This window comes from Crocodylus porosus, unplaced genomic scaffold (assembly GCF_001723895.1).
Source record: "Crocodylus porosus isolate Cpor-Errol unplaced genomic scaffold, CroPor_comp1, whole genome shotgun sequence".
In the NCBI taxonomy this organism is placed as follows: domain Eukaryota; kingdom Metazoa; phylum Chordata; order Crocodylia; family Crocodylidae; genus Crocodylus; species Crocodylus porosus.
This window is the reverse complement of record NW_017728943.1, coordinates 116571102-116584328: the sequence shown is the minus strand read 5'-3', so window position 1 is coordinate 116584328 and position 13227 is coordinate 116571102. Positions and strand designations below refer to the sequence as shown.

At 40.2% G+C, this 13227-nt stretch overlaps 1 protein-coding gene across 4 annotated transcripts in view; it reads right to left on the bottom strand.

Moving 5' to 3' along the window:
* Positions 1 to 13227, bottom strand: part of IPCEF1 (interaction protein for cytohesin exchange factors 1) — a 102056-nt gene that overhangs the window by 26811 nt on the left and 62018 nt on the right. For all 4 annotated transcript variants that reach the window (XM_019550054.1, XM_019550055.1, XM_019550053.1 and 1 more), the window contains 2 exons: positions 8977 to 9038; positions 5715 to 5803 (listed from right to left, as the gene is read on the bottom strand). In XM_019550054.1, coding sequence (XP_019405599.1) covers positions 5715 to 5803; positions 8977 to 9038 — 151 coding nt within the window. The remainder of the gene's footprint in view (positions 1 to 5714; positions 5804 to 8976; positions 9039 to 13227) is intronic.

The window sequence follows — 13227 nt, the reverse complement described above, 5'->3', positions numbered from 1 at the left end:
GTGCTGAGAGAGAGGCCTGCCACTGGGAGCAGTTCCCTCTCCTCTCTACAGAGCCAAGCCGAGACCAAGCACTTAACTAAATACACATTTATTACTACAATAAATAAATAAGAAACATTAAATATTTATAGTAATATTAGTATATGACACCATATACAATAACCTGCAATCAATATATTGTACCACTTTGCGGGACTGCAAAATATAAACCGGGTGATTCACAGTATATGCAATAATTAACCCCCCTGCACAGGATAAACATTAACACTTTAGAACAGGTAAGTCAAGGCATCAACGCAATAAACACATATGAGCATCAACTTAGATAACCCAGGTAGGTTGAGGTAGCAATACCATAGACGTACACAGGCAATAATACAGGTATGTTCTGATAATAGGCAATAAACACATATAGGTAATGAAGACAGATAAACCCACAGAAACTCCTTTAAGGAGTACCCATAACTATATTGACTTATACTGTATGAAAAAACAAAAATCACAACATAAGTGGGAGCATTCAGCACCTCACGGGGTGTTCCTTGGAACCTCTTCCGTTTAAGGCCCCAGGATGTGGACATGTCCCCTCCCAAAAAGGAAGGTAGAGGTGGCAGACCCTCCTAAGCCCATCTCCCCTGTGAGACTTGCTTCCCCATCAACTCACGCTCCCACTCTGAAGCAGCCATGGCTCATTCCCTGGTAGCCAGTCCCATGAAGGCCTCTGTCCGGGGGCACCTCCGGCTCCTCTATATGGCCTGGTGTCCCACACTGGGCATCCTGGATGCTCCTACAGGAGCTAAGCCCTTACTGGCTCTGGTTCTCTGGAATCACATGGAGGATCTCTTCCTTTCCTGGGCCCTGCTCTTTTAGTTTAATGAGGAGCCACGCTGTGGGGCTCGGGTTACTCAGCCTAGAGCCAGGGCTAACTTGAGCAGCTTCGAGCTGCTACAAGGGACAGCTCTCCATGCACCAACCTGCAGACGAGGTGGGACCTGAGCAGCCTCAAACTGCTCCCAAGGCTGGCTCTCCATGCACCAATCCATGCACTGCCTACCCAGCTACTTCCTGGGTTCACAGGCTCAAGCCAACTTGATTGGCTCCTAGAGCCTGAGCACCATGCACTGATCCATGCACCACTGAGGCTCGAGCAGGGTCCCGAGGACAGTCATCTCTGAAGCTCCTATCTCCTCACCATCCCTCACCACATCTCTCTCCTCCAGCATGCTGAATACACTCTCTTTTTATACAGTTCAAGGGCTCCACCCCTGAAGTTCTCTGGACCTGGTAGGGTGTAGTCTCAAACCAGGTCCAGACTGTTCCTTGCCCTCGCCCTTCAAAGAAAGGGCATGGCTTTGCTTACCCTGGCTTGCTTCTGATTGGTAGATGGGCTCCACCAATCACAACTGCACAATCTCAAGCCCAGGACTCATCCAGAGCTCAAAAGGTAAGTTTGTTACATAAACACAAGTACTACCCTATGGTGGCATTATTTAGTGTGCATGTGTAGATGCTGATGAGGCTGGTTGGGGCACAAGGGTGCTTTGGTGAGGGAGCTGCCTGCCAGCTAGCCCCACACTGGAGAACCCTCATGCCTCAGCCAGCCCCTCTGCAGTATGTTGAGCTGGGTCAGGGCAGTCCCAGGTTGGTGAGCTAACACCCACCCCACCCTTTCCCCTACCTGCTTTGACCTGGCTTAACATGCTGCGGTCCCACGCACATGTGTAAATGCAATGTCTGGAGCAATTAATTTCATGTGTAGACATACCCACAGACAGTAACTTTTTGTTGTATCAATAGCCAAAATTACTTGTTTTTATTTTCCAAAACCCCCTGAGGCATTCACCCACATTGTAGATCAATAGGTTAAAAACAAAATATTAATGGGTATCTCATTGGTTTGGGTTTGGAGGAGCATAGAGAAAAAGCAGAATTTCATGGAAGATACATAATTAAAATATTGCTTGGATTTGCACTGGTTACCTATGGGTTTCCAGAAACAGATAGGGAAGGTAGGTTTTTGTCTTTAAAGCTTTAGTGTACTGGAGACTTTCTACCTGAAAGTCCAAAGGCAACAATTTTAAAACTGCCTAGGCAATTAGGTTTCTAAGTCTCATTTTCAAAAGTGACTGGCATTAGGAGACCACATTGCATGGAGAGGCAAATAAAACTAATAAAACATCACTTTTGACATCGGTTTGAGTTTATAAACTAAATGTTGCTTCTAATAAAAAAAATCCAGAAAATATGCAGCAAGAGCAGTGATTCTCAACCAGGTTGCCCTGGTATCTTGAGATATTTTCCAGGATGCAATGGGGTGCCATGCAATGCTAGCACTGTTAGATGTTCAAACAGGATTAACCAAATAAACCCAGATATTTCAAATACAACTCTGTGAAATTTAGGGCTAAAAAGGGATTTTGATTTGAAGCTAAACTGAGTTCTGCTGGTCTCCAAATGTCCTATACTAGCTGTTCCTAATACTAGCCAAAAAAGCTGTCTAAGACAGATACGTGCCAATCCTTTTGATAAGTTCTATCTTGCTGAATATATACTAATCTTTTTTTCCATCAGTGAATTGGGTTTTGGGTGGGGTTGAGGGTAGGGTGGTGGGAGGGGAACTCAGAAAAGAAGATAAAGCTGAGCTCTCTGGGAAGAGATTAAGTAAAGTCCCGACAATATCCAGCTCACTCGCCCCCTTCCTTGCTAAAATTCAGAAGCCAGCTCAGCTCCCACTACTGTTGATTTCACATACAAGTTAAGGAGCACTGGAAGGGGAGACAACCAAGGGTGGTTTCTGCATTAAACAGATTGACAGGCTGTAGAAGCCAAAAAGTCAGAACAATAAAAATAGTACATATGTAAACAAAGCATATGGAAAAAAGCAAATGCATTGAATTAGGATCCCATTGCTCATGAGAATGGAAAGACATCCACAAACTATTAAAACATTCTACTTGATTTACTGTTGACACTCAAGACAGACAATGATTCACTGCGGTGCTAAATTCAAATATTATTTATTACTAGCCTCTGGCCTAGAATAGGTCTTGGAGCTATATCTCTGAGGTTCACATTCTCTCTGATATTTATAGCCACTAGGTCATGTTTAACTTTCAATTAGTGCAAGGAACAATTCTGTGTTAGTGAATAATACTTATCCTCCAAATGTCAGGTGGATTGTTGTACATTGTTTAGTGTTAGACAATGAGTTTAGAGAAATAAGTGAAGATTAATTTATCTAACTGCAACAGAAAGGGCAATAGGAAATCATGACACATACTAACATCATAAAGGCTAATTCAGTGTTAGTCAGGGGCCGTGTGTAGACAAAACAAGAGCTGTGTGTGCACGACACTTTAAAGCGGGCTAAATGCTTTTGCACTACTTTAATGGTGTTTTGCACTACTTTAATACATGCCTTAGCAGCGTATTGCACATTAATTCCAGCTGCTGTAGGAAATTCATCAGTGTAATGTGCCTTAAATGACTCGGGGCGCAGCAAAATAAAACTCCTTCGGGGAGTTTTGGTTTGCTGCCCCTATAGCCGTGGTGCAAAGCACCTGGCTCCTTGTAGCTCAGGGGCCCTGCAAGAAGCCCTGCAGGCAGCCTGGCAGCAGCCCGGGAAGGCAGGCTCCACCCAAGAAAAGAGGCAAACCTGATCTTCCACCCACCCCTCAGAGATTGCCTTCCTGCCTGAGCTGCGTGGGGGCCCAATGCTTCCCTCTGTGGCTGCAGTGCCCCCTGGGACTGCCCAACCTGGTTGCCTGTGGGTAGGGGCCGCCTAAGGGGGGCCGCTGCTGCCGCAGAAGGAAGCACCAGCCCCCACCCTCAGCCCAGGGACTGTTCCACTCACTGGCAGCTCACTCTTCCATCCCCGCCAGAGAGACAGGTAAGTCAGCAGGGTGTGTGTATGACAGGCCTAAATTGTTTTTTAAAACCCACCACTTCAATTTAGGGCCCCCATTTTGTCTACACATGCCAAAAGAGGCCAAGCAGAAATCCTTGAAAATGGAATCTCCCTTAATTCACAAAACAGTACAGACAATAATTGAGTAAAGCATCATGAATGAATCTATGTTCCACAGCTTCTTTAAAATGAACAGCTTCTATGAGCAAGGATAGTTCAGCTTTCACAACAAAATATAGCATTTGGATTTTTTGCTTAGAAATATCAGACTTTTGGTACCAACTTGCAACATTTTCCCTGGCAAGACTGGAATAAGACCATTTAATCACATGCAACTTCCCACCTTTTAGGTGTTTCCATTAATTTATTACTGACCTGGGGTGGATTTGAATCTTTACTATTTAAATTGCACTAGAATCCAAAACTTAATAATCACTTTCCAAATACAGAGGGAGACACAGTGCCTGGCTTAACAGGTCTCAACAGAGCAGCAAGGATATTGGGAAAAGTGATGCAAAATACAAATAAAGTGGTCTCATTTACAAATAACTGATGGACTTGTGTTAATCTGATTACTTTTTTAACATAGATACATGAAGTTCACCATATGAGGCTAGATATACTGTTCACTTAAATGTGTAAATAGCAAACAGACAGGAATGAGGTGAGGGTTATTCTTGGTATCTCTACAGTTAGGAAGAGACACATGATCGTTTTAGGGAAAATAACATTTTCTGTATTCTGACAGTATTTCTTGTTCAATATTAGATTAAACCCACTCTGTTTTTTTGTGATGATGGTATTGGTGATTATGTTTTGGGGGTTTCCTTTTTACTTGTTTACAGCTGTCAAACGATATCATTCCATCTATTTCCCTTGTTTGTCTCCGTCATAAATACAGCTTTGCTTCTAGTGATTTGATGCCCCTCTCTCAACCCTGAACCCCATACTTATATGCTAATGAATAACTCACAACATAAGGACTAAGTACAGACAGTTAAAAAGACCAAAGCTGAACCCATTCGTCTTCGCAAGGTAGTCTAAGCTGCATAGATTGAACCAATAAGCAAGTGAACAGATATTTATTTTTGATTCCAGAAATGCAGCCATAGGCCTGCAGTGGCCCAGGTCAGAAGCCATGGGTACTAGAGCATGCCTCCCTGCTAGGGCAGACAGCTTGGGCCAAAGCTAGCCTGCCTACCCTGCAAGGTGGGCAGCTTGTGAAGGAGGTGCAAAACATCCTGGGATGCTGGAGGACTGTGAGTTAACTTGAATCTGAAGAGGATCTGGAACAGAAGGTCAATAAACCAATTTAACTTAAATGGGTTAAGTTAGATAGTGCATCCATCCAGGCTTGTCTTAAATTGGTTTTGGTCATTTTGAAAGTGATTTATGTCCACTGAACTTCTGTTATGTTACAGATTTGAACCAGTTTCTGATCACTTATACCAGTTTATATGCAATTTCTGTCTCTATCCACGATGTATAATTAGAGATAGTTTATATGACTTTCTCAAATGTTACAGATAAGATGGATTTAAATGAGGCTGAGATAGCATCTTTATGGACTAAAATAGTAAGGGTGCTTTATGCACATGAAGTAATGTGACAATCATCATCTCAGTGAACTTTCCAATAGAGAACGGGATGTAAAAAAAGTGTATCCAAGTTTCCAGAGGCAAATAAAGCAAATGCTTACAATTCTTATTTAATTTACTAATCAGAGATGCACAGTCTTAAGAGGCTAGAACAATATTCGTGCCCACTGTTTAGTGACTGGAAACAAACTAATTACTGTAATGCATACCGAATGAGGAGGCAGTGGCTGTGCTGTATATGGTGGAGGTGGTGTTTCTGTTATTTCTGGATCATCATGTTCACTCTCACTATAGCATTCTGGAGCATAAATATAAAATGAAAGAAAAGTTAGACACTCATTTATTACTTGAACCATCTTGGTAGGTGAAGATTCCTTCACCCAGTGCCAAAAACCTCATGAGTCAATGTCTGCTCCAGTTAGAACCAACCAACACATATGCTATGACAACTTGTTTTATTCTAACCAAATAGTTATGGTGAAAATCATCAGAGGGTACTCTTATAAGCAGCCTCATAAAGTTCCTTTTATTTTTGTGAATGTACCTTCCATGGCTTTGAAAAAATACTGCATTATATTTTGTTTTGCCATTCGGCAAGACCTATCAAAGCAAAAGGGAAGTTTGCTCACTGCCTTAATCTGACCAAATAGTGTCACTTCTGGAGACAGAGTGACATAGCTCCCTAAGAGATGAGCTGAGACACCTGAAAAAGTAAAATTTCCCACATGCTATTATAAAAACTTCAATTCAACAACTTGTCTCCATATTGTGGAGTAAATAATCTGTACTAGTAGAATACCCAGACTCTACATTTTCATCTAATGGGAAGAAGGCCCAAAGACCCTGTTGAATCCCCTGTGGAGTAATAGCAATTTTAAAAAAATTAGGGGATGCTAAAAAAACAAAAAGCAGGGACAGAAGTATTTACTGTTGCTATTTAGATGATTTTTAAAAGTAGATTAAAATAAACAAAGCATTCACAAGTACTCATTTGTACAGACAGACACAATGAAATACACTAGGCAAAATAACAAATAAGTTTGTAAGCAGATAGTCCTACCATCACCACAAAATAATGCTGTTTTTTCACTGTACTAAAATCTTTCAGCAGCCACCAACCCTCCAGATGTAAACACTAGCTGACCAAGTGTATACACTAAAAGACTTTCCTGCATCAACCTCAGAAAAGAGCACACATACACATATATATTATCTGAGTTTAGGAGTTGCGTGGTTAGTTAGATGCAGTTAAAAGTTAAATGAAGACAACATCAGTGGGTAACTGTGTGACTAGAGTAACGAATGCCCCTGTGGTTTCAACTGGAACAAATATTCTTCACTTCCTTTCCTAAAAACTGTTGATTGCATAATATCAATGTGTTGTTAAAGAGGAGCAGCACCAGCCTGGAGGAAATAGTATCTATATATATTTTACTTAACTTTCAGTCAGTTGGTTAAGTCTATGTTCATAAAGCAGTTTGGGATGCTTTGATTTGGTGGTGCCATGCAAGTGTGAAACATTCTGCTAGCGTCACCTTTTAGTAACTATTAATTATCACAATTTTCAGCCTTATTAACAGTTGAATATTTTCTTTCTTTCATATATATAGAGAAAACTGTGTGTCACTTTTTTGCATCTCATGATTGTATGATCTGAAAAAATATTGATAGGCAAAAAAAAATATGCAAAAGAAAAATCTCAAAAAGATGCTGATGAAGTGATGTTTAGGAGGATGTGCCACCTATTGTGATTTTACACAGTTCCCTGATGCTATTCCTGGTAAAACCATAGGATATTATAACCATTGTTTGGCTTGCTGTAAATAATTGCCAGCTGTGTATCACATTTTTAAATATTATTTAGAATAAGGCACTAAAATGTGATGCAAGTAGAGGGATGTCACAATTCTAAGAAACTATTCACAAATAATTTAAATAACTCTTAATAAGAAAACCTTCTGCAAATCTTGTTGTATCTACACGAATGAAACCAGAGAAGCCCTGTTTCTGATACTGTAAATGGATTGGACTGTAGGACTAAATGCATAGGAAACAGAAAAAAAAAGAGTGGAGATCCAAGAACTTCCTCATATGTAGATATGAATTTATGATCTGTGGTCCTCAGGGAAGATGTAAGGTGCTGGCAGTGGGGGTGTCCTGGAATTATGTCAGCACTATCTCAATCTGTGAGGCATGTCCCACAGAAAAGTGATAGTTGAGTAGAATGGGGGGCCTTCAGTACCGTATATCATGACTTCAGGGAATCAAATAATTGTGTATTGTTTTTGTTTCCCTGAATGGAGGTCCACTCTCAAAGTTTTTCAAAACGTTTTTTCAAAGTGGTTTTCAAAATGTAAGACAATGTTATGAATGCTCTAATGATGAAGCATTGGAAACTTTATCAACATCACAAGCAGGCAGAGCTGATTGTGTAGTTTTCATTAAGCACAGCTGACTTTTATTTTGAATAGCATTCTTATTTTCCTTATTCTTCTCTTACTGCAACTGTTACTACTATTACAATCAACACAATCAAGCATATATTAGCTCTTATTTGGTTTTCTAATATGAAGTGATGACCAGTCAAGCTATGTTCTATATTCATCATTATCTTTCATTCAAGCCATTCTGTTATTCATGGACAGGTCAAGCAGAATTGGACACTTCTCCAAGTAAAAGGACTAGATTTACCCTACTCTACAGTCTAACATTCAACACAGCAATCTTTCCACCACTTTTCCCAGACTGCTCTGCTCCATCAAGTGGCTGGAGGAGAGAAAAAAGCAGTAAGGAAAGAGATCAAAAAAGGCACATGCCTGCAGAAAGTTGGAGCAACTTGGGAGTGGCAGTGTTTTGTTAGGAGAAAGAAGGAAAAACATTCTCTAACTCAATCAAGGCAAAGGAAGCAGAGGGAGACAGTGATACATCAGGCTCCCTAGAGAATCATAATCAATCATTTTTATCAGCACACAGCAATTTGTATTATCACAGTACATTGAGCAAGGTCAGTAAAATTAATGCTAGCATTGTCTGACAAAATCCTGTCTGTAAGTTAATTGTATTTGTGGAAGTAGTAGAAGACCTATGTGAATGAAAGTATGAATTTGGTGCCCAAACACAAATTAGGTGAGTCACTTAAGCAATGATCTCCTTGGAGACAAGCACCTGTTACCTTATGTCTACAATGCACATTTGCTGTAGTAATAAATAAACAAATAGATGAATAAATAAGTAAAAGGAGACTCTTAGAACATATTAATTCCACAGTTATCAGTTTACTAATCATGGCATCCTAGTCGGTCTGAAAAATCAAATATTTCAGGACACAATTAGGTTATGGTGCTATTAGAAACCTGCAGCAGGCAATATGATACTAGATTATAGTTTAAAAAGAAAAGAGTTGACAAAAGTCTCACTGTATAAAGAAAACTCCATCTGTTCCTTGCCAAAATTGTAAATTTTTAAACATACCTTCTTCATTCTTTCCACTGGATGCCTGAGGAATCACAGCCAGTCCCAGTTTATTTAGCCACCTACAATATAAGCAGGAAGTAAATACATTTTTAGGGAGATTCATGTTTTACTCTCCAGTATCTCTTACCATATTCAGAAACATTACAGATATCGCCACAGTTTTTTTTCATGGGGCACTAGGTAGGCAGAAGTGCCATCTTTCAGATAAACAAAGGTCCAATATGACCAAAATTCCAAACTGCGCTGGTTTCTTCTCTCAACGCCCATTCCCCCTGGAGTTTTGACACTTGTGAAAAGGGTGCTTGAATACCTGTTACCCCCATTAATTTCAGAAGGCACTCAACACCTTATCAGCTCACAAATTCAACCCTTAAAAACTAAGAAACTTTAAGGCTACTTTAAAAATTTCCACATTTCTAAGCTCCTTCTGGGTATATGAAGCATTAAATTTAGATACTGTAACATTTTTCCTTTACAATTTGGTAATCTTGCCCTCTGATTGAGACCATCCAAGCAGAATAGTACTGGGGCAGTAATTAATTGAAAGGCCTCCCTTTTCCCTTCTTCCCCTCCTCCCCACAAAAAAAAAAAAAAAAAAATCTGGTGTTGTAGGGCTGCTGCTGACTGAAGATTGTATACAAATCCCCACCAGGAAACTACTGAGGGCACTTTGTGGCCAGAAGTGCCATCTAATTTCAGATAAGAGCTAAAACAAAGGTTATATGACCAAAATGAATCATTAATGACAATATGAATGTCCTTCTCAAAGGTTCATGGCTCTCTTTGCAAGAGCAGGATTGTTAACCAGGATTTCCTGACCAAATTCCAAACGAGCACAAAACATACTACCTTCCTATATTACACATAACTTTTGATTTTAGTAAGCTCCACTTCCTGTGTCACTGTAGGCTGTTAGCAATTGCTACATTTCCGTCCCTAGGTGGCTGCATTTCCTTAGTGCATGAAGTGATTCCTGGTTATAGTCTGTATTTTTCTAATTAATAAATCATTGGGATTATCTGAGATCTAGGCTGCTGCTTACTCAAAAATGTATTTTCTAGCTCTTCAAACTAATCTACAAAACCAAGGAGATAGAGAGAAGAGGGAGGACCAAAAACTAACTTCATTAATTCTTAGAGGATTGTGGGCACATGAGATGTTTACTGCATGGTAAGCTAATTAGCTGTTCGGTAAACATCTTGGCATCTATACAAGTACTATCCTGCTGCAGAGTAAAAAACTCCACAACAGCACATGTGTAAATGCTGCCCCATCTGGCTGGGTCCTGCCGGCTACTCTAGTCCCACATAGAAACACCCTTGTGCTCTAGTCAGCCCCTCCACAGGACTGAGTGGGAGGGAGCAGCCCTGGGCTGGCAGGATGACCCCCAGGGCCCTCTGCCAACCAGGGCTGCTCCAACCCAGTTCAATGCGCTGTGCAAATGGCAATAAACTCTGGAGTTTATTGCTCCTGGGTGCATGTTCAAACAACGCACCTGGAAGCAATAAACTCCAGAGCAATAAACCCCGGAGCTTACTGCTTTGCTTTAATTGCATGTATAGACACACCCGGTGTGTCTGATCTTGTTCCCACTAATGTCAACATATATATGTGCAAAACATTTACACGTTATAAGAAGCTATTCCCAGAAAAGCAGTTCCAGTTATCTTTGACCTAACTTCATGAAGATTAACATAATGAAGGATAAGAATAAAAACTACAGGAATTTCAACAGAAGATTCTGGCTTAGAAACAAATGGAAATATAGAAATGTATCTATTGTGTACATGAATGTCACACTGGTCAATGTGTGCAACTATTTACTATCCAACACATACAAGTTTTTTGTTTGTCTGTTTTTTGTAGAGTTCATTTTCTAAAATATGTACTAAATTAATGAAGGAAATGCTTCATGAATCAACCGTTGATGGTTTAATGGATGGATGCATGAAAGAGTTGTAAACAAAAGCCCTGATCCTCCGAACAATTATACAGATGAGTAACTTTATACACATGAATGCTTCCAATGACTTCATTGGGACTGCTCACACATATAAGTGCTATCAGGATTTGAGCCAAGAGGACAGATACTTCTCTGTATATTTTTAGGGAGACAAGGTTCTTTGGGTAAATGTGATACCTTTTATTAGACCACCTAATAGTTGAGAAAATTGTTCTTTGCAAGGTTTCAGGTACAAACACCCTTCCTTCAGGCACAGTTGTTGTTTTGTGTGCTCTCCTAGGTGGAATAGAAGCCAGTATGCAAAATGCAGGTCTGTGAAAATGCAAATGCACAGCAGTGAGGATCAAACGCCCTGTAAGACAACAGGTGTGAGACAGGTAGTTGGCAGGTGGAGAAGGGAGAATTTGAAGGGGTGATAGAATGTAGCTGCTAAAATGCAGACAGGTTACCTGGGGTTATGGGATGGCAGGTACATTATAATGTACCATTAATCCAATGTCTCTATTTAGTCCATGATTATTTGTATCCAGTAGATTTATGAAGTAAAGTTCATTGACTCACCTATGAAAGGTGTTTTGTAAATTCCATTTGAGGATTGGAACTGAGAGTTTCAAGGGAGGGTGGTTATCTTGTGAGAAGTGTGTACCCACCAATAATTGGGTATTTTTGTCTTTGATAGATTTTCGGTGTGCGTTCATTTTGGTGTGCAGCTGTTGTTTGGTCTCTCCTACATATTTTCCATCTGGGCATTTAGTGCACTGGATGAGGTATATTACATTTCTGGAGGTGCAGCTATAAGATCCAGGAATGGTGATCTGTTGTGGGGTGTAGTTATTGTGGGGGTGATGGAGATGCGTTGGCAGGTTTCACATTTCTTGTCCCAGCTTGGTCTGGATCCACTCACTGTGCTTTGGGCCATAAGAAGTTTGCTTCTGGTGATGAGGCTGGTGAGGTTCAGTGCTTGTTTAAAGGCTCGGATGGGTGGTTCTGGAAAGAGCTCTTTAAGAATTGAGTCTCCTTCTAGTATGGGTTGCAACTGTTTGAGGATTTTCCATGTAGGTTCCAGGGAAGGATGGTATGTCATAACTAATGGTGTGCAATTCATGGGAATTTTCTTTTTGTACTGCAGCAGTTCTTCACATGATATCCAAGTGGCTCTTTCACAAGTGCAATCTATCTCTCTGGTGGAGTGTCCTTGTTGGGTGAAAGCCTTTTTGAGATTTGTACGGTGATGATTGCAGGTATTCTCAGTGCAAATTTGGTAGTATCAGAGGGTTTGGATGTGTACTACAGCTTTCTTGGTGTGTTTAGAGTAATTGCTGGTTGTCTGTAGATATGTTGGTCTGTGGGTTTCTTGTATATGGTGGTTTGTATTTTACCATTCTGGATACTGATCATAGTATTTTGGTGTGCATAGCTGTGCCAATGGTCTGGAAGAAGTGTTTCTTGTGAAAATAGAAGTTGTTGTGCGAAAGGATAAAGTGTATAAGTTCAGTAATAACTTTAGGTCCATACTCCTGAGCTGTAATCATGCTCTTGAAGATAAGTAAGGCAGGCCTAAATGCCATTCTGATGTGGGAGGTTAGTATATGAGCTGGTAACATCCATGATGGCTAGGAGGCTACTTCTGGGAAAGTGGTCTATGTTTTTAAGTTTTCATAGAAAGTTTGTCACATCTTGGACAAAACTCAGTCTTTAGTTCCAAGGTTGGATATTATAGGTCTGCCTGGGTTCCCTTGTTTGTGGATTTTGCAGAGCACGTAAAAAGTCCCTGGATTGGGTAGTGGCAGGAGCAAGTGTTATAGTTTCTCTAATAGTTCAGATGGAAATGATGTGATGCTGGTTTTGAGTTTTAAGGTATGTGTTTTTGAGCATCTATGTGATTATGTATGTATTTTATAGGTATAACATGTATATTATACATTTCTAGGTGGGGGGAGAAATAAATATTAATACAACAATCAGAAATTAAATACTATAGTACATATATATATAGGTTGCTAATACTTATATTAGGCTTGATTTTTATGCCATAATGTAATGTAGTTAAGTAATCAAGGAAAACATCCCTAGGGATAATGGGATGAGACACCCTCACAGATTAGAATCTGCTAATCAAAGACTACACTACTGATCGTTAGACAATGAGATCCTCCAGCTGAGTTGTAAAAATGCCATTACTACATTGTATTCCCTCCAGTGCTTGCTCACTCACTCTCAAAAATCAAATCCTCTCTCTACTGAAAATCATTTTGCCTAATATTTTCTAACTCTGATTCCTCCTC